Consider the following 24,921-nt stretch of genomic DNA (forward strand, 5'->3'; position numbering starts at 1 on the left):
TATCATCTTTTTTCCCTTTAATATCAGATGAAAAAGATGGTACCTGATCCACCCCGTGTGTAAGTATAACATCATTACTAATTATATTGTTAGCGAAGAGCAAATGTTATCCAAACGGAACCATACGAACGTAAGAAATATGTTACTGTCATTGGTTTTCCCTGTTTTTGTGTCTATCTGCGAAGTCTATGTCTTGGACATTTCATACTTGCTTGATGTTTGGACTATCGGCCGTGCCAGCGTCGTATTTGTGTGTGAAATTTCTGGGTTTTTCTAGAAACTGAAATCGCAATGAACAAAAGTGAAGTAATTTTTAAATCCGTAAGTTTATGCTATTATGTTTAATAACAGCGTTTCAATCAGGACCAACGAGTCACATGAGCGGTCTGTTACGTACTGTGGAGTGGGGTCTGGACTGACGTATTCAACCCGCAACATAGCACGTTTGCTTGGTGAAGAACGAGTTCAGCTACGGTTTACTGATTCGTGTCTTGAAAGTGGAGTTACAAATTAAATTACTTTTTAACTTTTAATTAGTAAAATTGTAAATAAAGTATTTTGCACTATAAATCGCATGCTGTTATCACAAATTTAGGAATATATAATTGAAATTCCTTGAATTTGCATGACACTTCTTCGTATTTAGCCTTGCCTGTCACATCTTCATTGTGTGAACTCATTCCACGAGAGGAAAATAAAACAAATGATTTCTTCTGGATATGCAGGTGGAATTACATAATTGTTCTCTTTTAGTTCGTACCGATTTCCTCGGGGTTCAGTAACATAACAATCGTCTTTTATTGACGAGCATGAACCTTTATAAACTGTAAAGCCCTGCGTTAACTTTGTGTCCAGGAGGTAATGAAACGACGATTTGCTGGGCTCGTCTCTGCGTACAACTAAAATCTTGTCACTGACGTTTCGTCTCGTCGTTTCCTGAGTCACGGAACGCATTGGAACAGTGCCGCTGGGGAAACGGATTCTGTGGAAAAATTCTGCTTGCTCTGCCTAAGGAATTATGTATAGGAAACATTTGAATTCAGTTCTTTGAAATAAAGGGAATTCATGTGAATTAAATGAAGGAAGTGACATGAGTGATATCTTTTTAGAAACTGAAAAGGAATAAATACACTGTGGATAGTTTGACTTTAGTGTTAGACTGGGTTTCGAACTTGAACATCTACACTGCTGGTAAGTTTGCTTCATATGTGACATTACGGGTACGATAAGCAACCAGACAGCCTTATAAGTGACTTCAACCATTATATTCCTGTTTACAGGCTGATGGAAAACATAAACGTCTTCTCACCACGTCACTATGCACTTCACGCCTTCCGTGATGCCAGTTACCATTTTCAGCATTTTCTCATGCAGTCATAGGTCTTTTTATGTAATTTTATTAGTCAAATATAATTTAGTAACGTTGACACTTTCAATGATGTCTTTCTGCCAGTAGCATATAATTTAATATGAACATTTCCTTAGTAGAGTGCCTATAGAATCTAACAAATGTTTCAAAAGAAGTTTTATTAAACCCACCTACATCCTACATCTTCGAAAGCTTTCAAAGTTATCAGCTCTCTTAAGATGAGTATTGAATTAATTACGAGAAAATCATTCATGGAAGACATAAATGTTGTTCAGGTGCACATTTTAATGTACTGGTGCTTATGTAATTCATAGATGTATTTCCTGATAATATGATATTGACAACTACTTAACAAAAAGAGAGGTAAGAAGTTATTAGTAATTACTTTAACATCTCATTATTTCCAGTATTTAAAAAACCATCGATAAATTCATTGATAACAGAATTTACAAGGAAGTAATACCTCAAAACCTCGTGATTATCAGCTTGAATTTTAAGTGCAACTGTCAAATAAATAAGTATAGGTTTTCCTAAGAACTAGTGTGTTTATCATTTAAGGGTAGAACATAGGTTTCTTACACTAAAAAGTATGCAAAAAATAAAAATAAAACAATAGAAAGTGTAAAAACTAATAATAAAAACAAAAGAAACTAGGCAAGCTTTATTTGTTTCTGCTTCTGATTTTGTATATTGTGTATTTTTGGGTTTTTGTAATGTTTGGCATGTTCTTTTCTATCTTTGTGATTCCAAATTGATTCGATGCTAACCAGTATGTGCACATATTGTGCTTTGTTGTGCTCTGTGTGTACAGGTACTTTTCTTAAAGCAGCTAATGGTGTTTTGTAGGTCTTAAGGGCTTTTATTATTATGCTTCATTTTCTGTAATGTCAACTGTGCTATACCTTGATAATCACTGCACATACACTCGTTTTTAACATGCAGAGGCGTTAATGAGATGCTGGTCATCTAAATAAAATAACTTCTCAAAAGATACTGGTGTTTGGCAATTTTCCTTGATAAACAAGTATCAGATAAAAGTGCTATAGATACCTCTGCAAATGGTAGTCAATTAATCAGGAATTAGTGCTAGCGAAAATAAAATGTGACTTGACTGAAACTTCTGACTGTGTAAACCATGGTGAAAAAGGAAAACATAAACAATGTTGAACAGTAGAGGTGAGATGTTGACGCGTTTTATCTTATTCCATTTTTATAACATGCAAATTGCAACACACTATTCGAATCAGCAACACATCATGTCTTCTTGTTTTTGCTGTCTCTGGTAGATGTACTAAATTTTCCACAAAATTTATGTGCTACATGCTGGCGTTTTACAGGTTTTACAGGTTTTTCCTTTTTGTGTAAGTGACTAATTATTTCTGTTCAAGAATTCCTCTATGGTATAGTAGCTGTTAAGGACAAACATCTTTAATCTGTATTTGGAAACGTTTCTGTGTTTTTTCATATATTTTATTTGCTTCCATAGATATGTCACCCCTTTCTGTGGCAAAGTATTCTTCATTGTAGGATAATGCAGTTTAAATTCTAAATGAGACTGAAATTCCTATTAGAGGCATGTAACCACTAAGGCTGTGTGGTTGCTTAAAAACAGTTTTCTCTTAACTTGTTTATTAAGTGTCATAATATGCTTTGGGTTTAATACATCATCTGATGACCTGTTACAAACACACAAAGGTAACAAATATTTTATTGCAAGTTTTATAGAAACACAAATTTCTTATAAAAGCCAGTTCTATACCAATAATATTCAAGAACAAAATGGTTATCTAGACGCAAATACATACCAATTTAGATACAAATAAATGAAACTTTGATGTAGATATAATATACTGTCATTACTAACATATGAAATAGCAGGTAATATCATTAGCACTGATAGCCCCTAACTGTTGAAGTATCATAGAAGCAATGACCAGCACCACCATATGTGCTCGGAGGGATCCTCAGAGCTTCATAATCGTTTTGACTATCTCAGTTTAACGAACAGTTTCTTTACATGGCATAATTCAAAGTTTTTTAGTTCTAATATTACTCATTTATATCAAAGAATCCATCTGTTGAGTAGAAGTTATTGTCATTAAGAAGTTCTTGCAATTTGTGTTTAAATATTAATTAGCTATCTGTCAGATTTTTTTATGCTATTTGCTAAGTGAACAAAGATCTTCTGTGCCAAAGTTAGAGAGATTAGTGAATATCAGCCTCTATCCTAGTTTTGAAGCTATGTACACTGCTATCGCATTTGAGTTGTGATGGGTTACTAATAACAAATTTCATAAACGAATATATATGCTGCAAAGCTATTACTGATATCCCTAGATCCTGAAATAAGTTTCTGCAAGATGATCTTGGCTAGGCACCAGCTATTGTTCTTATTACAAACTTTTGTGCAATGAATACTTTTTAATTAATGATGAATTACGCCAGAATATGATGACATACAAAAGAAGTGAATGAAAATAGGCATAGTAAGCTAATTTTCTTTCATGTTTATTGACAAAATTTGCGATAACAGTAATAATGTAGGCTTCAGTAGATCATCAATGTGTTTCTTACAATTCAGTCTCTCATCAAAGAGCACACTCAAAAATTTGGAATATTCTGCCCTAACTACAAATTTCTGTCCAAACTCTATATTTGTTAGATAAAATTAGAAGAAAAGTCAGTGTTGGCCGTAATTTTGATGATTTACTAACAGCAAAATCGATTTTCGATCACATAATGATCATCTTCAGTGCTGGAAGTTAAAAATTTTCACACAGCGATCAGTGAATAAGAAACAAAAGACCACAAATACACCTGTGTATAAACCAACTGTTGGTAAGAACACACCTGTAGCATACAAATTAAAGCTCGTAGGCGCTGGTGTCTAGTTATTACCAGTAACAGAAGCTATGAAACGATCACAATAACTGAAGCCGCTGTTTACATTCATCTATAAAGCAGACCTCGGTGTGACTGGGGCTTGGAACGCCCACTATGTGACATGTGACACGTGAAAATTGTACATTAAAAACGCATAGCAAAATGGAAGGGGGAAATGCACATCTTGCCAACATACACTGGCATGTTATTTTCAAAACAACCTAGAAAAATTATAAGGTGTCAGATTACAGGACTAGTAAAAAAAGAGTACTGTAAGTACTCCACATCAGCGACCTCGGTACTTATTAGACACCGTGAGAGAGCAGAATGGAACGCTCCGCGGAACTCACGGACTTCGAACGTGGTCAGGTGATAGGGTGTCACTTGTGTCATACGCCTGTACGCGAGATTTCCACACTCCTAAAGCTTCCTAGGTCCACTGTTTCCGATGTGGAAACGTGAAGGGACACGTACAGCACAAAAGCGTACAGGCCGACCCCGTCTGTTGACTGAGAGAGACCGCCGACAGTTGTAGAGGGTCGTAATGTGTAGTAGGCAGACATCCATCCAGACCATCACACAGGAATTCCAAACTCCATCAGTATCCATTGCAAGTACTGTGACAGTTAGGCGACATGTGAGGAAACGCATTTTATGGTCGAGCGGCCGCTCATAAGCCACTCATCACGACGGTAAATGCCAAACGACGCCTCGCCTGGTGTAAGAAGCATAATTATTGGACGACTGAACAGTGGAAAACGCTGTGTGGAGTGACGTTTCACGTTACACAACGTGGCGATCCTATGGTAGTGTGTGGGTATGGCGAATGCCAGGTGAACGTCATCTGCCAGCGCGTGTAGTGTCAACAGTAAAGTTCGGAGACGTTGGTGTTATGGTGTGGTCGTGTTTTTCACCCCTTGTTGCTTTGCATGGCAGTGGCACAGGCATACATTGATGTTTCAAGCACGTTCTTGCTTCCCATTGTTGAAGAGAAGTTCGAGGATGGCGATTACATCTTTTTACAAGACCGACCACCTTTTCATAATGCACGGCCTGTGGCGGAGTGGTTGCACAACGATAAAACCCCTGTAATGACTGGCCTGCACAGAGTCCTGACCCGCATCCTATAGAACACCTTTGGGATGTTTTGGAACGCCGACTTCGTGCCAGGCCTCACCGACCGACATCGATACCTCTCCTCAGTGCAGCGCTACGTGAAGAATGGGCTGCCATTCCACAAGAAACCTTCCAGCACCTTATTAAACGTAAGCCTACGAGAGTGGAAGCTGTCGTCAAGGCTAAGGGTGGGCCAACATCATACTGAATTCCAGTATTACCGAAGGAGGGCGCCACGAACTTGTAAGTCACTTTCAGCCTTGTGTCCGGACACTTTTGATCTCATAGTGTACATATTAAGACCCAAGATTAAAGTTTATGGGGCCCGATTCTCGGTATATCCCTAATTTCAGAAATCTGCTGATTTTGCGCATTATATGAGTTGTCTATTTCAAACTTCTGTACCCTTCTACTTAAATTTGAATTGAACCATTTGTCCACTGTCCCAGTCATACCACAACACCTAAGCTTGTCGATATCGGTTCCATGACGTACCCAACCAAAACCCTTTGAAAGATCACAGAAAATCCGGACTAGTGATATTCGAGTATTCAGAACATTTCGTATTTGATCAGTGAAGGCGTATATAGCATTTTCTGTTGAAAAGCCTTTCTGAAAACCAAATTAGCTTTTTGTTAATACTATATTTTTACACAAGTATGTCAAGCTACTCCTGAATACATCACTTATTCTAGAGTTTTGGACAAAGCTGTCAGATGTGAGATTGGGCAGTAGCTGTTGGCATCAGACCTGTCCTACGTATTCTAAAATGGTTTAACTATAGGATATTCCAATCTATCAGGAAAAATGACGTACTTCAGTGGACTGTTACACATGTGGCTGGGAGTCCTGCTTATCCGTAAGGAACAAGCTTTTAGTACTTTGTCAGAGATGCCAATAATTGTATGCAAGTTTTAATTTTGACTTAGTTTATTATTTTCCTAACTTCAGAAGGTGGATAGAATTTCAGTTTTATCAAATTCCATGGGTATTGCCTCTTGCATATGTAGCTTTGCCTTTTCTAATAACCATCTGAATCCTATTCTCTACACAACATTTAAAAATGATTGTTAAACTATTTTCAACCTCTGATTTCCGTTAATAAAGTTTTCATACGGTCTTTCTGTGTTCTTCATTGGCTTGTTTCTCTTTCAATAATATTCCAGTTTGTTTCAATTTTATCATCACAGTAGCTAATCTCAGACATAATACACATACTTCTGGACCTTTAATAACTTTCCTTAATATAGCACAATATTTTTTATAACATTTGTCTGTTTTTGGGTCATCACTCTTTCTTAATATTAGACGCACTTTTGGAAATTGTTTTTCAAATTTTAACTGTGACACTTTTGGAAATTGTTTTTTAAATTTTAACTGTGACACTTGTATTGCCCATGATAGTGTGTGGCCGTCATTAAACGTGCATCGACAGCATTACGCACACCATCACACCACCTTGCGTGACCGAGCCCTCCTCCCAGTACACGTGCTGATGCTGGCTGTTGCTTGTATGGTACTCCCAACAATTAGGGTGCAATTAATTGTGCTACATGTTATTCTGCATGTTAGTAGGGTCTAGAGCAGATTTCTGCTTTCTGTTTCTCAAATAAGAACTATATTTGGCGTGTGCTGAAGCATGTAATCGACAAAAAGCTTAAATTTTCTAAAACAAAATTACAACAGATGAAGTCAAATGCCTTCGCTCGGCCACTGAAGATCGTGACTGACGGTATTTTATCATTTAAAGTGTTTATTATGTGCTCAGTAATTGTATATATATATTAATATTTAGAAGGTAATGTACTACAGTTCAAGAAGGAAATGAAGAACCTCCTTTCGTGCACCACCTTCTACACCATACCACTGAAGAGTGTCTGCGCAGAAACTCTTCAAATTAATGCTTCAAGTTTATTTTGTAGTTAGTATTAGCCAATACAATAATATGACAAAACATTTAGTTATTACATTTTATCGAATGATAAAACAGGTTTACTGTTACTAGTCATGTATTTCGAAAGTTTAAACCTCCATCATCTTGTGGATTAATGTGCCTTGTCTGTGTTATAAAATGACCCTTGGGTAACATGTTGCACTGTTTCCAGTGCTCACAGAATTATTTATCTGTCGTGCTACACCGCGTGTACCATCACACTTTTCGTAGACCATTGTCGGAGATAACGCGAAAGTTACAAAACGACAAATGCAAGCCACATTAATCCTCCTGATGATGGAAGCTTAAATCCCTGAAACGTGTCATAGAAATAAGTGAGAGGCAGCAGTAAACTTGTTAGAATTAATTTTTCCCGAGACATTTAAGTCTCATCTTTATCTAGGATATTGATGGAAACTGAAAAAATATACTAAAATTTGTGCGACTGCCGGGACTCAAACCCGGTTCCTTTTGCTTATTTGACAGAAATGCTGACCATTACACTACCATAGCACTAGGCGTAACAGTCCTGCTTATGGGGTTCCCACTCCGACTCAGAGTTCGCTTCATATCTTCAGCTTACTTTCCCCGTAAATCGTCACAATTTCGAGGGCTCTCCGGCATTTGAATGGCACCCCAGCACTGGACGCTATATATCTATATACAGGGTGACTCGCGGAAGACGTAACATCCCCCCCCCCATTATTCCGGGGGCGATTGCACATATCGACAAGCGGTGTTCCGCGAATCATAACGGACTATGGGGCACATGCGTTAGTACATGCACAATAATCACAACGTTTGTATCGACCGAGATAATGAGCCAAGTACATGTTTTTTAAATGGGACGCTATACATTTTTTACCATCATTCGAACGCTCTGGAAAAAAAGGCGCGTATAGCGATGTAACCCATCAATTGTGATTCAAACTTCGCTTAAAAGACGCTGGGAAATATTGTACGATTGAAGGTCGAGGCGGTCGAAAGCGGCTGCAGACTGTAAACACGCCTCGGGCGACCCGCAGGCCGAGTTTCCGTGCTCTGTGCAGCACGCACGGCCTACGCTACGGAGGTACATCTTCATCCGCCCTCTTTTAAGGAAAGTTTGAATCACAATAGCAACATGCATTACATCAATATACGCGCCTTTCCCAAAGCGTTCGAATGACGGTAAAAAAAGTATAGCGTCCCATTAAAAAAACATGTACTTGCCTCATTATCTCGGTCAATATAAACGTTGTGATTATTGTGCATGTGCCAGCGTATGTGCCGCAGAGCCCGTTATGATTCGCCGAAAACCGAATGCCGATACGTGCAATCGCCCCCGGAATAAAGGGGGTGTTACGTATTACGCGACTCACCCCTGTATATCTATTATATCACCCAAGGTACAGGACTTCCCCATTACGCCATTACGTCCAACGTTGGATTGCGATTGCAATACCGGAGAGCCCTGGTAATAGTGACGATTCAGGAAGAAAATAAACTGAAGATATGAATTGAAGTTTGTGTTGGGGACGGCACTAGACTTGGATAGTTCGTGTGGCGATGCTAACCGTAGTAATCTGGTGGAGTAGTGGTCAGTATTTCTGGCTCGGTAAACGAGGGGATGCGGGTTCGAGTCTCGACTGTGATACAAATTTTAATTCATTTCATTATTTTGCATCATTATCGTACTAAGCTTGTTGTTTCATTCGATAATTCTCGGTAAGGGCTAACAATAAATGTTCACATTTAGCGTTTTTCCGTTGTTGTCACTTTTTAAAAAATTCGGGGATTTTATGCCTTTCCTTATTGCAGAGCTTCCTTTCCGCAGCAATCGTGGAAAGTGGACGATGAGTTGTAATACAGTGTAGGGACGTTGCGGTATAGCAGAGCAGCTCTGTACTCTGTGTGTACACGCAGTCGGCGGACTGCAGGGTGCAGTGTTTACATCGTGGCGGCGCGAAAGAAGGGCAGTGTGTGGTGACCGCGTGTCCGTGTCCGTGTTGCAGATGACGGCGGCCAGCCCCGTGGGCACGCTGGCGTACGTGATGGACGAGCAGGCGCTGCTGGTGCGCGTCGCCGCAGGCTGGCAGTACGTCGCGGTCGGTACCCAGCTGGCGCGCCGCCGCACTCCACGGCTGTCCATCTGCTGCCGCGCGCCCTACCAATTGTCTCCCATCTCTCCTATGTCCCACAACCACTTACGCTCTACACACTTCACTTCACTCTGCCTTATGTTTGTTTACAATACTATGCACAAAATAACGTATTTGTGTGTGTGTGTGTGTGTGTGTGTGTGTGTGTGTAAGTATGTGTGTGTGCGTATACGCTCCAGCACAGCTCTGGAACTGCTAGAGCAGTTTAAGCCAAGTTCAGCCCCCCCCCGCCCCCCCCCCCGCCCCCGCCCACACAGTAGCTTACCTACTATCACAATATGTTTTACTGCCAAATATGTAGAGTGCGGAAAAAAGTTACTTATACAAAAGTTGATCAGTTTGGATTCCGTAGAAATATTGGAACACCTGAGGCAATACTGACCCTACGACTTACCTTAGAAGCTGGATTAAGGAAAGGCAAACCTACGTTTCTACCATTTGTAGACTTAGAGAAAGCATTTGACAATGTTGACTGGAATACTCTCTTTCAAATTCTAAAGATGGCATGGATAAAATACAGGGAGCGAAAGGCTATTTACAATTTTACAGAAACCGAATGGCAGTTATAAGAGTCGAGGGGCATGAAAGGGTAGCAGTGGTTGGGAATGGAGTGACACAGGGTTGTAGCCTCTCCCCGATGTTATTCAATCTGTATATTGAGCAGACAGTAAAGGAAACAAAAGAAAAATTCTGAGTAGGTATTAAAATCCATGGAGAAGAAATAAAAACTTTAAGGTTCGCCGATGACATTGTAATTCTGTCAGAGACAGCAAAGGACGTAGAAGAGCAGTTGAACGGAATGGATGGTGTCTTGAAAGGAGGATATAAGACGAACATCAACAAAAGCAAAACGTGGATAATGGAATGTAGTCGAATTAAGTTGGGTGATGCTGAGGGAATTAGATTAGGAAATGAGATACTTAAAGTAGTAAAGGAGTTTTGCTATTTTGGGGAGCAGATTAACTGACAAATGGTTCAAATGGCTCTGAGCACTATGGGACTCAACTTCTGAGGTCATCAGTCCCCTAGAACTTAGAACTACTTAAACACAACTAAACTAAGGACAACACACACATCCATGCGTGCGACCGTAGCGGTCTCGCGGCTCCAGACTGTAGCGCCTAGAACTGCACGGCCACTCCGGCCGGCACAAATTAACTGATGATGGTCGAAGTAGAGAGGATAGAAAATGCAGACTGGCAATGGCAAGGGAAGCGTTTCTGAAGCAGAGAAATTTGTCAACATCGAGTATAGATTTAAGTGTCAGTAAGTCGTTTCTGAAAGTATTTGTATGGAGTGTAGCCATGTATGGAAGTGAAACATGGACGAAAACTAGTTTGGACAAGAAGAGAATAGAAGCTTTCGAAATGTTGGACTATAGAAGAATGCTGAAGATTAGATGGGTAGATCATATAACTAATGAGGAGGTATTGAATAGGATTAGGGAGAACTTTGTGGCACAACTTGACTAGAAGAAGGGACCGGTTGGTAGGACATGTTCTGAGGCATCAAGGGATCACCAATTTAGCACTGGATGGCAGCCTGGAGGGTAAAAATCGTAGAGGGAGACCAAGAGATGAATACACTAAGCACATTCAGAAGGATGTAGGCTGCAGTAGGTACTGGGAGATGAAGAAGCTTGCACAGGATAGAGTAGCATGGAGAGCTGCATCAAACCAGTCTCAGGACTGAAGACCACAACAATAACAACAACGGAAGTTGAAAGTTTTTAGAGAAGACAACAAGAGAGGTTTCCTATTTGTAACACTGTAGTTACACGTGCAGTGTGTCCCCATCAAAGGCTGACGATGATTATTGTTTCATATGTGTTGCTCACATCGTAAGGATTTCTTCGTGTGGTGTGAGCTGAAGCACTTGGTGTACTAGTCACTGACATATACTCCAGAAGAGATTCCTGCACGTTTGGCTGAAGCTGAAGCCGTTATTCGTGAAACATATGTTTGACTCCTGTTTAGGAATCATAGAAAATTCTTCACTCGACGGAAGACCCGTGCCTAAAGGCTGGAAAGTGGCATAAGTCACACCAATACTCGAGCAATGAAACATGAGTGAGTTGCTGAATTATAGACCATTATCATCCACGTTGACCTGCAGTAGGATTTTGGAACATACTCTGTGGTCGAACATTGTGAATTAGCTCGAAAGTAACAATCTATTGACACATAGCACGGATTCAGAAAATATCGCCCTTGTGAAACACAACGAAGTAATGAGTGCTATCGCCAGGGCACTCAAACTCATTACATTTCTGTAGATTTTCAGACGTCTGTTGATATCGTTCGTCACAAGTCACAAGTCACTGCGTGCAACTAGATTCGTGCTTTCCTGCAGAAATGTTACTCTTCATAGTAACTGACGGAAAATAATAGAGCAGAACAAAAGTTGTATCTCACATAAATTAACAATTATCCCTAAATAACGAAGAGAGCAGGTCGTTCGCATCAGTGCTAAGAGGAATCTCTTAAATTTCTGTTGCATGATAAATCACACGAATCTAAAGACTATCAATTCAGCAATTACGAGGGACTTAGATTGTAACTATCACATAGATAACGTTGTGAACAAGGAAAAACGAAGACTACATTTCATTAGCAGAATACTTAGAAAATGGAACAAATCCGCTAAATACGGTGCCTACACTACGTTTATTCGTTTTCTACGAAAGTTTTGCTGTGCGGAATGGGTTTCGTACCAGCTAGGATTAACGCAGTACATCGAATAACTTCACAGAAGTGAAGCTCGGATTGTATTATCGCGGAATAGGGGAGAGAGTGTGAGGAATATAATACGCGATTTGGGGCGGCAATTACTAAAACAGTATTGCGACGAGATCGTTTCACAAAATTTCAATCTCCGACATTTTCCCAGAATGCGAAAATATTTTGTTAATGCCCAACAACATAGCGAGAAATGATCTTAGAAATCAGAGTTCGCTCGGAAAGATATGAGTGATAGTTTTCCCCGTGTGGTGTTCGAAAGTGGAACAGAAACAAATCACGCGAAAGCGATTCTATGAGCCCGCTGCCTGGCACTTAAGTGTGAATTGCAGAGTATCCACGAAGATGTAGGTGTTTTGACCGTGTTAGACAATCATTACCACGCAGATTCCATTTGAACATTAATGGAAAACCAGAAAAGAGTAACAACACCTTCAAAGTATCGTTCATCACACGGAAGTTTGAACACCGAATGTAAACGTCACTGTCAAGATCTTCCTCGGCCGCTAGCGGGGAGCCATTTTCATCACGTTGTAAAGTGTTCCCTTTTATCTCTCCTAAACAATAAGTTGTGTATAAGTGGTTTTTCCACATCCTATACATGTGGCAATCATATGAATTTTCAATAAATGAAAAGTGCATTGCCTTAATAAATGTTAATTGCAGCATATAGTTTCCTAAGTAATAAAATAAGACAGTGTTTTCAAAATAATATATCACGACTTAGTACTATAATGTCTTTTCTCTTTGAATGTTTGAACGGAGCGAGAAAAAGACTCACTACAAATTACACAATGGACTTTTTTGGAATTTTCATAGCCAGCAATCGATAAATTTGGTACCACATTGACCAGTGTGAGGTCCAGTTTCGCAAAGTGCGTTTAATTGCTTGGAAGCAGTCAGGGAACTGAGGAGAATTTAATTAGTGATAAGAAGGAAAATTACCACAGGAATTTTCATAGACGAACGAAGAGTCGCAAACGGACAAATGGAGAACTAAACTGAGCAGCGTATAAGGGAAAATTGAAGTAGCTCATTAACAGATTCTACTAGCTATTTAAATCAAATATTAAGGAAATTCATCTCTTCTAGAACTTTATTACACATAAAAAGTTGTATTGGTGTAGAAATCGCGGAATTCTTTCTTTCGTATTGAAAAAAATGAAATGGATGTCAAATTACAGCACAAACTGACACTTCTCCGCTTTCTCTTGATCTGTATGCTCTTAATAATAATGAAACGATTTATCTGCATTTAAATAATGAAATACATTTGAGAAATATCTGACACGCCTTTGAATGATGCTCGAAATCATGTGCACATGTACAACAAATGAGATGCCAGCTGAGACTATGAAAGTCAATGTTTAACCTAGAACCGCAAAATTTTGTAGGGTGCATATGGTAATTGTTCCATGATCTCGAGCTATTTCAAAGGTATGTCAAATGTTTCAATGATTCTTTTTATTTATTACTTTCAAAAAATTCATTCCATAGAAATTTGACTATTTTTCCAAAATTTAATTTTTAAATTTATGAAAGTAGCAGAGGAAAAATACAAGGAGCGAAAAGTTACCTACAACTTGATCAGAAAAGACTGCAGTTACAAGAATCGAAGAACGTGAAAGGGAAGTAGTAGTTGAGAAACGATTGAGACTGGGCTATAGCTTCTCTCTAATGTTGTTGAGTCTGCACATTGTGCAAGCAGCATGGAAACCACGGGGAAATTTGGAAGGAGAATTGCAGTTCACGGATACGGTATAAAAATTTGGAGGTCTGCTGATGGCATTGTCACTCTGTCAGAGCCAGAGAAGGACTTACAAGAACAGTTGAACGGAGCTTATAGCGGCTTGAAAAAGAGATTATGAGATTAACACCAACAAAAGTTAAACAAACCTAATGAAATACAGTCGGCTTAAATCAGATGAAGTGAGACAGTAAAATCAGTCGATAACTTTTGCTACTAGGACAGCAAAATAGCTAAAAATAGCCGAATTACGGAGGCGTAAAATGCATACTAGCGGCTGCAAGACAAGGGTTCATGAAAAAGAGAAATTTCTTAACAATGAATATAAATTTAAAAGTCAGGTCATCTTTACTGAAGGTACTTGTATGGAGTGTAGCCCTGACTGGAACAGAAACGTGGACGATAGGCATCTCAGACGAGAAGAGAATATAAATTTTTGTTAGTTATGCTACAGAAGAATGAGGAGGCGGTACTAATTTGAACTGGGGAAAAAAGAGTTGAGGGATTTGTGACACAGATTACCCAAGAGAAATGATCGGTTGATAGGACACCTCCTACGACGTCAGTGAATGGAGCGAAATGTACAGGGTAGGAATTGTAGAGGGAGCCCAAGGCTCGAATACAATAAGCAGGATCAAATGCCCAGTATTTGCCTCGGGTTCGTTCCTTACTATCGTCCCATGTCCAATTTTCGTATCGCTCTATTGTTTGGTCGTAGGGAACCCAAGGAATAACACGTTTGGCGAACACCATTTCCGGCGGGCCGCTGGAATATGCGCGCGCAACGGGCAGATCGGCCAACCTGAATGCTAATTAACTCGGAAATGGGGCAATGATTCGAATTTTTTCTTAACAGTTATTTCTCATCCGAAGCTACCCTGCAACACTCTTCCTGACTACACTGTACATATAATAGGAAAGGGGGGGTGGGAGAAGAGCTATGTGACAGAACAGTAATGATAACGAGTTGGGGAGAGAAAGGGCCGTGACCGAGACACGGAAAGAAAAATCACTGCACCTAGGAGAAGGTGGAATATGCTTAACTCTTTCACAGAAGTTTTAAGGAAACAGTTACGAGGGTGACAAAAGTACTTCATCTTTGTGTTTATCAACATAACACCTAATTTATGGCAGTAAAAAATTCGATAAAATCTAGCGACGTTATCACGGATTTCGAATGTGAATTAATCTGGGTGAAACTGAGTATCAAAGAACGGTCATAAATGGTGATAGGATGCTTTTATAGACTACCTGGGTCAGGACCTGTAGTTGTAGAGCGAACTTGCAGAATATCATTAGTAATTTTCCAGATCATACCGTTGTAATAGGGGATGACTTCAACTTGCCAGGTACAGACTGGGAGTGTTATGCCACCAAAACTGGTGACAGAAACAGCGATTCGTATGGCATTGTTCTGGATGTCTTGTTCGAAAATTGACTTGAACAGGAAGTTAGACAACCAAATCGTGACGGTAACGTCTTAGACATCCTGGTAACGAACACACCTGAACTTAACGAAGCAGTCGACGTAGAGGAAGGTATCAGTGATCGTAAGGCTGTGACAGTATCTATGTCGACAGGTCTTACAGGGAATGTTAAGAAAGACAGGAAAGATATATTTGCTTAGCAAGGATAATAGGATACAATTTCTGAATATCTCACCAGTCAGCATCAGATATTCGGTGATATGGACAAAGATGTGGAGAACAAATGGAAAAAATACAAAGACATCGTTCAATATGCCCTAGACAAGTATGTTCCGGGTAAGGTTTTAAGGGATAGGAAATATCCACCATGGTTTGATAGCCGTGTTAGAAAAGCGCTACGTAAATAAAGAGCACTTCATCTCAGATTCAAGAGAAGTAAAAACCTAGCTGCCAAACTAAACCTGAACGAAGCGAAAATGAGCGTAAGGAGAGCGGTGAGAGAAGCGTTCAATGATTTTGAAAGTAAGACGTTGTCAACCGACCCGAATAAAAACCCAAAAAGAATCAGTATGTGGGTCAAAATCAGCTATTCATTCTCTCAGCGACCACACTGGCAAAGAAACAGAGAGAAGGCCGAAATACTGAATTCGGTCCTCCGAAGTTGTTTCACCGCGGAAGATCGTAACACTATCCCTACTCAACCGTCGTATGAACGTCGAAATGGTACATACTGAGATAAACGATGGCGGAATTGAAAAGCAACTACAATCGCTTAGTAGTGGAAAGTAGTGAAGACCAGATGAGATGCCTATAAAATTCTATAAAGATAATACGAAATAACTTGCAGCCCTTCTAGCAGTAATTTATCGTAGATCGCTTGAGCAACAGAAGGTACCTAACGATAGGAAAAAAGCGCAGGTCATTCTCGTCTTTAAGAAAGGCCGTAAGACAGATCCACACAATTATAGACTTCTATCGTTGAAGTCAATCTGTTGCAGAATTATGGAACATGTTTTATGCGGAAGAATTATGAAATTCTTGGAAAATGAACATCTCCACTACAAAAATCAACATGGATTCCACAAAAAGAGATCCTGCGAAACTCAGCTCGCTCTGTTCCTCCATGAGACCCAGAGCACAATAAACAACTGCTCTGATGTTGGTGCTTGTTCCTTGATTTCAGTAAGGCGTTTGACACTGTCCCACATTGCCGTTTAATGGGAAAAAAATACGAGCTTACGGAGTATCAGAGCAGACTTGCGATTGGATTCAAGACTTTCTTGCAGACAGCACTCGACACGCCGCTCTTTACGGAAACAAACATCGACCGATGTAAAGGTAATACCTGGAGTACCACAGGGAAGTGTGATAGGACCGTTGCTGTTTACGATATATAAATAAAAGGTTCTAGTAGAATGCGTAGGACGCTCTATAAGGCTAGTTGTAGATGATGCAGTTGTCTATACCAAAGTAGCAACGCCAGAAGTTAGTGAGAATTTACAGAACGACCTGCAGAGAATCGATGAGTGGTACAGGGTCTGGTAGTTGAGCCTGAACGTAAATAAATGTAACGCATTGCGCATACATAGGAAAAGAAATCCATTACTGTACAGCTACAGTATTGATGTTAAACAAATGGAGACTTCTTGAGTACTGCTCACCAGTATGGGATCTATCGTTGAAGTCAATCTGTTGCAGAATTATGGAACATGTTTTATGCGGAAGAATTATGAAATTCTTGGAAAATGAACATCTCCACTACAAAAATCAACATGGATTCCACAAAAAGAGATCCTGCGAAACTCAGCTCGCTCTGTTCCTCCATGAGACCCAGAGCACAATAAACAACTGCTCTGATGTTGGTGCTTGTTCCTTGATTTCAGTAAGGCGTTTGACACTGTCCCACATTGCCGTTTAATGGGAAAAAAATACGAGCTTACGGAGTATCGGAGCAGACTTGCGATTGGATTCAAGACTTTCTTGCAGACAGCACTCGACACGCCGCTCTTTACGGAAACAAACATCGACCGATGTAAAGGTAATACCTGGAGTACCACAGGGAAGTGTGATAGGACCGTTGCTGTTTACGATATATAAATAAAAGGTTCTAGTAGAATGCGTAGGACGCTCTATAAGGCTAGTTGTAGATGATGCAGTTGTCTATACCAAAGTAGCAACGCCAGAAGTTAGTGAGAATTTACAGAACGACCTGCAGAGAATCGATGAGTGGTACAGGGTCTGGTAGTTGAGCCTGAACGTAAATAAATGTAACGCATTGCGCATACATAGGAAAAGAAATCCATTACTGTACAGCTACAGTATTGATGTTAAACAAATGGAGACTTCTTGAGTACTGCTCACCAGTATGGGATCCGTATCAGGTTGGGTTGATAGAAAGAGAAGATCCAACGGAGAGCTGCCAGCTTCGTTACAGGATCATTTAGTAATCGCGAAACCGTTACGGAGATGATAGAGAAACTCCAGTGGAAGACTCTGCAAGAGAGACGCTCAGTAGCTCGGTACGGGCTTTTGTTGAAGCTTCGAGAACATACCTTCACCGAGGAGTCAAGCAGTATATTGCTCCCTCCTACGTATCTCTCGCGAAGAGACCATGAGGATAAAATCAGAGATATTAGAGTACACATAGAGGCATACCGACAATCTTTCTTTCCACGAACAATACAAGACTGGAATAGAAGGGAGAACCGATAGAGGTACTCAAGGTACCCTCCGCCACACACCGTCAGTTGGCTTGCGGAGTATGGATGTAGATGTAGAAATAGAGACGGCGTCTGGCGCAAAATATCTAGGCGTAACTATCCAGAGCGACCTTAAGTGGATTGACTACATAAAACAGATAGTGGGAAAAGCAGATCCGAAGAACCTTAAGGAACTCATCCACGAAAGAAGTGGCTTATAAGGCGCTTGTTCGCCCGATTATTGAGTATTGTTCATCTAGGAGACAGAGAAGATCCAACGAAGAGCGGCGTTTCGTCACGGGATCGGTTAGCTGGCGAGAGAGTGTTACGGAGACGCTAAACAAACTGCACTGGCAGACGTTACTAGAGAGGCGTTGTGCATTGGGGAGAGATTACTACTGAAATTTCGGGACAGCACTTTTCAGGAGGCGTCGGACAATATAATACTTGCCCCCACGTACATCTCGCGTGTTGATCATGAGGAGAAAACTCGAGAATTAGAGCCAATACAGAGGCTTACCGGCAATCATTCTTCCCACGCACTATTCGCGAGTGGAACAGGGTGGAGGGATCAGACAGTGGTACCGAAAGTACCCTCCTCCACACACCAATAAGTGGCTTGCGGAGTATGATGTAGATGTAATATAATTCTGCGTACAGGATTACCTTGTTCGAGAGCGAGCAGCAGCAGCAGGTAGTCGGTATGTTTCTGTTTTAAGAAAGGTAACAGCGAGCGTTATCTTGTGTTGCGATTATGGTGCGCTCAGTGAAATGGTACGCGCTGTCTGTCACAAGTACTGCGGCACACGCGCGCTGAGGTGAAGTAGGCGTTCCGTGTGACAGTCACGTACGCTGAATATCAAACAAAAGAGTGCTGTAGGTGTAACGCACACGAGCGTTTACAGTCAGTTCCACCCGACCAGAATTTTCACTACCCGTTCCGTGTTGGGTTCGATTGCAGGAGCAGAGATTATGCTGAGATAACGACTGTACAAATTTGCACTTGACATCTTCTGTAAATATGTTTGGAAGCATGAAGAGAGCATGGAGACGAGCACAAGTCGCGACGATGTTTTGTGCCCTGCTGAGACACTCATCCAAAGCTGCACTCACGTTGCTAACAGGAACATAGCAGTACCGAAATTGGCAGAAACCTCTTTCTGCACTCCCTCCCGACTACGTTCAAAGTACTCACTTTTAACCGCTTGGCAGCAGTTTGAGGCGTGCCATCTCATCGGTCACTGAAGTTGTGAAGCAGCGCTACACTGCAGCTCCTTAATTACACTAAAAACTCATTTTTGCTCAATCTCAATACGTACCGGATTATTTTTTCGAGATTATCTCCGTTGAGGATTGGGCTTACATAATAGAGAGTCACTTCCGGAGCGCAGACATTCTGTTACTTCTGTTCCGGCGCGCGTGGGAGTCGGTGTCCCAGCGGTGCAACACGTCAGAAACTGCGCGTGCCGGTAATGTGACAGCCACACCACTAGTGACCTAGTTCCTCGTCGGCGAATCTTGGTCTCCGAGGAATACCACCGTAGACGAAAAAAAAAAAAAAATCCTCCAGCACTTTCAGCAAATGAGGACCGTTACCTGATGACGGATCATCCATTTCCAAGAGTGCATACGTGTGTGTGTGTTTGTGTGTGTGTGTGTCTGTGTGTGTGTGTGTGTGTGTGTGTGTGTGTATACATGCGTGTCTTCTGCATGTGGGTGTCTGTGTGTTAGTGTTTGTAAGTGTATCGACGACGAACAAGGTTTACTCTTTCTGCGAGGTAGGTCTGTGGCTGAGCACTCAAAATTATTGCCGACAGAGGGAAAGAAAATTTTGACCGAGGTGCGAAGTTACGCCAACGACCTCGCCTCATAATTACTGTCCTCATTGGAGAGCGTATCTGCTTAATGTGGCCGTCGCGCAAACGACGTCGAATGCTCTCGAAAGTACCAACGCTGAGGGAGAGAGAGAGAGAGAATATGAGGAAGACAAATGGCGAAAGAGGCGGCCTGGTGGCGAGACAGGGAGAGGGGACAAGTGCATTGCGTACGTACGCATAATTATACAAGATCGCACGCGGCTTTTTAAAAAATGTATCGCTCCGTCTGCGGCGCCGCCTTGGGGACCAGGGCGGCCATTAAATTAACGACTGAATTTTTGCCTTTTGAGGGCCATAATTCACCATTACAGTTTACCCGCGGAGCTCGACTGTCGGGCGACTCGGGCTAGCAGGCGCTCAGCCGGGTGCCAACGGCCGCTAATGAATTTCGCCCGCTTTCGGCGGCGAGGGAAATTAATACTCTCGTAATTGCGACTAATAACTGAGCTGGTGGGAGACGGCGGAAAAATTCCGTCGGCGCCGTTTCTCGCAGCCTAACCCGCTGCAGCGCATCCCGCCACTGTACATTCTGTTGCAGTCGCTCTCGCTCTTTACTTCGTGTTACTAGCTGTGAGATTTCTCACATCCTACTGTCACTTCCGCTCTGTCCAGCGGCGTACGTACTTCTGTATGATAATTACACATATTATTCAAACTCCCGTCTCCTTCAGACTACAGAAAGTTTCTCAACAACTACGGCCACAAACAGTTGTGATGTGCGTGGCAGTATATACTTGCCTCTGTACAGGATATTAGGGTTCCTCCACGGTCAAAATTGACTGCCCAGATGCTTCTGTGCGATTTGTCTTTAGTCTAATCCTGTTTTCGCGGCAGTTAAGAGAGTGATACGTACGGACTTTCTAGGCTGTCTCCGTTTATAACAAAGTACTTCATTTACATATCTACGTTTACACGCTCTCATCTTCCAAATGGTCACCTTGTGCTGCAATACAGAGTTCTCAGCTGAAACTTGTCCTCGAAATCTCCTTTGCGAAGCGTTTAGATTAGATTAGATTAGATTACTTTTTCGTTCCATAGATCCACGCTAAGGAGATCCTCATGGATATGGAACATGTCAAATTTTTTAAAGCTGAAATAACAATACTAATAGTATGAATATATACAATATATAATTTGTTTCTATTAAAAAAATTCGTCAATAGAGTAGAAGGAGTTGGCCACTAGTAAGTCTTTCAGGCTCCTTTTAAACTGATCTTTATTTGTAACTAAATTTTTTATGTTTGCTGGAAAATGATTGAAGATCAGTGTTCCAGAGTAGTGGACCCCTTTTTGAACTAAAGTAAGTGCTTTTAAGTCCTTGTGCAGATAATTTTTGTTCCTGGTATTGTATGTATGAAGTGAGTGAATATACTGAGAGGCAGTAGTTAGTACACCCAGTTCTTTGAAGAGGTTTCCACAAGACGTCCGTGAATTTACTCCACAAATAATATTGCACGCTTTTGGACTCTGAAAACTTTTGTTTGACTTGAAGATTTACCCCAAAATATTATACCAAACGCCCTCCGGAAGCCGAGCTGGACTTGCACAGTGGTAGCAAAACGGCGACCTTTGTGCTGTATCTTTGCTTCGCGAATGTGGCCAAGTCCGCAGGGGCCAAATCTGGCGAGTAGTGTGGGAACGGAAGTGCGATAATCTTGTTTCTGACGAGAACCTCGCCTGTGAAGAGTGCGCGGTGACAGGGCGTGTAGTAGTCGTGGAGGAGCCACTCTTTCGCGAGGCATAACTCCGGTAGAACTCTCTACTCACAGTCTGGCCTCTGGATATGAATTCGTGACGCGAAACGCTCCCATTGTCGAGAAAGATCATGAGCATATTCTTGGCCGCGCAGCAGACATGCCTCGCCTCTTTCGGTAGTGAAGAAGATAGGCTCCTTCTCTGTATAGTCTGTTGCTTTCGCTCAGGGCCTCATCACCCTAGTCGTGGCGACGTACTTCGTGGCAATACGCCGCATCTTGATATTCCGCTTATGTATTGCGTGCACTGTTCCGTACGACACGCCCACATGGGCGGCAATGTTACGGATCGTTCACAGACGGTCCTCGTGAACAAGATGCTGACTACTTTCGACATTTCCTCGTATCTCGCTTGTGCAAGGTCTCGTTATCTTCCGAAGACGTTCTTCCGCTCGAGAAGAGGGCGTGCCGCTCAAGAAACCTCGTACTACACGTTACGAAATCGATGTGTACTTGCCGAATCGTGACATGCACCTCTGTAGCGGATTTCCCCAGTTTAATACAGAATATCACGTTCGCTCCTTGTTACAACTTGCTGCCGACTCTGAGATCACAGGAGTGTTAACAAACGTTGTCAAAATAGCATCAGCTACAACTCGATGCCTCGTGTCAGGTGACCATCTTGTCAAGGTCGGTGCTCCATGTGCCTTTGCTGGCAGACTTGTACTGTGATCTGCTGGAGGGTTAATAGAGCTAGTCTCGAAAGTTTCTGCTTTCCCCTTACGTATTTCTCGGTTACTCACTTAAAGATAAGTTAATGTAACAGGTTAATAAATCTAGACACCTAGGTTGCAAAATTGCCAGTAACATGTAATCAAGAAAGAAAAAGAGGGGTGTCTATTACAAAAGGAGGAGTATTTTCTCTGGTCTGTCAGATTAAAAATTAAGTGAAAGATTTGCGAAGTGTTTTCTACGGAGTGTCGGCCCGTATGGTTCAGAAGCATTGAGAGAGGATAAATCCTAAAGGACTTCTGATATGTGAATCTAGAGAAACCGGATGTTGTGTAATGCACAGATAAAGTAATGAGTGAGGTTGTATTAACGAGAAAAGACAAATACTGGAAACTGTTATAGCGGACAAGAAATGGGCTATAAGACTGGATGAGAGGAGACAGCATAATAATGGATACGCTAGAGGGAGTGTTGATTGTGAAGAGCTGAATTTACCATCTAACAGGCAACATCACGATAAATGCATCAAACGCATATACAACGAGAATGTCGGAAAACCGGGAGCGCTGTGCAGGGTCCGGCAGAATGAAGCGCCGCTGTTCTAACTGCGCGAAATAAGTATGCGCGTGATGCATTGAGGCAGGACTGCCATTTGTAATTGCAGCATAGTGGAGTTCATCGTATCGAACATTCGCTGTCGAAGCGTACTTCTGAAATAAGGTCTCCCAACCACACTTTAGCGACTCTCTCGCTACCATTTCGAGCTGAAAGTATGTGACAGTCCCGGTTTTGCAACTAACGGTTGTACGGTGGGTGTGATGATTTAGGACTACTGCATTTTGTCCGAAAGAGAAGTCCAGAGCGATGGAGAACACAGTGGACAGCGGAGCGAGCGCAGGAGGCGCGTGAAGCTGTGTCGGAAGCCCCCGCCATTCCGCTGTCTGACGTGTCCTGGCGCCAACAGTTTCAGATCCTTCCCCGCGGCGCATCATCAGTGATAAGTTGCACTCTCACCACTACAAATTGCGGGTCGAACAGCAATCAAACGAACAACACAAAATTGCCCGACAAACCTTCGCCTTGCACTTTCTGGAAATTTTAGTAACCGACCCTAGGTGCGAAACAAGGCGCTGATGTTGCATGAGGCACATTTCCACCTAGTCGGTTGCGTAAACAAATAGAATTACAGGTACTGCGCGCCATGTAACCAAGGTGGTCCTCGTTGGCTGGTGCAATGTGACTAACTTTGGGATCACCGGTCCATGTATATACCGTTTACTTGGTTTCGAATGTAACATATGTCTTAGTGGCTGGAGTAAAGGCGTCAGAAATGCTGAAAGAACTATTAACAATCTCTGAATTACGGATGACATCGCGCTCTTAGTCAGTAGCGAAGATGAACTTGTGTAGTTGTTGAGTAAAGCACAGGTTAACAAGAGTCTCGGCAAGTCCAAACTTATGATAAATGATCGGGAGCACAGGTCCAACTCACAGGTCTATTAAAAGAACGGGAAATCGTGCATTCTTTCATCTACCTTGAGTCAACCATCTGAACACGTGAAGTGTGAAGATAAGATCGAAGACGAGTCACGCTAGGGCGGGAGGCCGTGAAGAAGATCAACGACATCTGGCGGAACAGAGCGACAACGAACAGTACAGGGATCAGTCGTGTTGAAACACTGGTCTTTCCTGTCATCTTTTACGGTTGCGAAACGTGGATCCTGAAAGCCAGAGTTTGTTGCCATATTTGGGCTTTGGTGCTTGCGCAGGATTCTGCACCTAAAATGGGTCGAAAGAAGAAGTAGTAAGTGTATCATTGAGAAATTCATCGTCACCAGCTACGTTTCTTCTCTTGGCAAGCAAATAACTCTTCAGTTCCTTGGCCACATCGTGAGAAGAGATGGAGAAAATCTAGAAAATATAATCCCGGGTGGGTAGATCCAGCGGAAGACAGCGAGGGGGAGAGAGCCTAGCAGGTGAAGGGGTGAGCACACGAAGATTCCCCTTCTTCCTGCTCAGCACGGCTTGAGAGAAGCTGGTGGTAACCGTCGGGAATGGAGACGCTTGGTTCGTGCCGTCACGAAGGTCAGCAATGAGTACGACGATTTGTCAAAAACATGGTAAACACGGGGGACGCGCGAGTCATTCATATAGCTAAACTCATATGACATAACTGTTCATTGATCTTACCTTTTTCGATATTTCTCTTTGTTTATCTCAAAGGACGAAATGGTCTTGTAGTGCATAACGCGAGAATGCGCTTCACAATTACGACCTTCCAAGCCAAACTGACTCTCGCACACGCGCTGTGGTTTTCGGTTACATTATTATGAGGACGACTATAACGATGCATTTAACTTCGTTCATTTACAATTGTTTAACACTATGCGTAGATCTGTCCGTATCATCAGTCTTTTGTCTCCTCTTTTTCGGCTCGCCGACCGTAGTGGCCGTTCGGTTCTAGGCGCTACAGTCTGGAACCGAGCGACCGCTACGGTCGCAAGTTCGAATCCTGCCTCGGGCGTGGATGTGTGTGATGTCCTTAGGTTAGTTAGGTTTAATTAG

At 41.8% G+C, this 24,921-nt stretch overlaps 1 protein-coding gene across 1 annotated transcript in view; it reads left to right on the forward strand.

The window, feature by feature from the left end:
- LOC124787950 (collagen alpha-1(XV) chain-like) overlaps positions 1-24,921 on the forward strand; it is a 244,078-nt gene that overhangs the window by 106,642 nt on the left and 112,515 nt on the right. Inside the window, exon 6 of the mRNA XM_047254949.1 lies at positions 9,296-9,388. Within this exon, the coding sequence (XP_047110905.1) occupies positions 9,296-9,388 (93 nt within the window). The remainder of the gene's footprint in view (positions 1-9,295; positions 9,389-24,921) is intronic.

The sequence above is a fragment of the Schistocerca piceifrons genome, chromosome 3, assembly GCF_021461385.2.
Source record: "Schistocerca piceifrons isolate TAMUIC-IGC-003096 chromosome 3, iqSchPice1.1, whole genome shotgun sequence".
Taxonomy (NCBI): Eukaryota; Metazoa; Arthropoda; class Insecta; order Orthoptera; family Acrididae; genus Schistocerca; species Schistocerca piceifrons.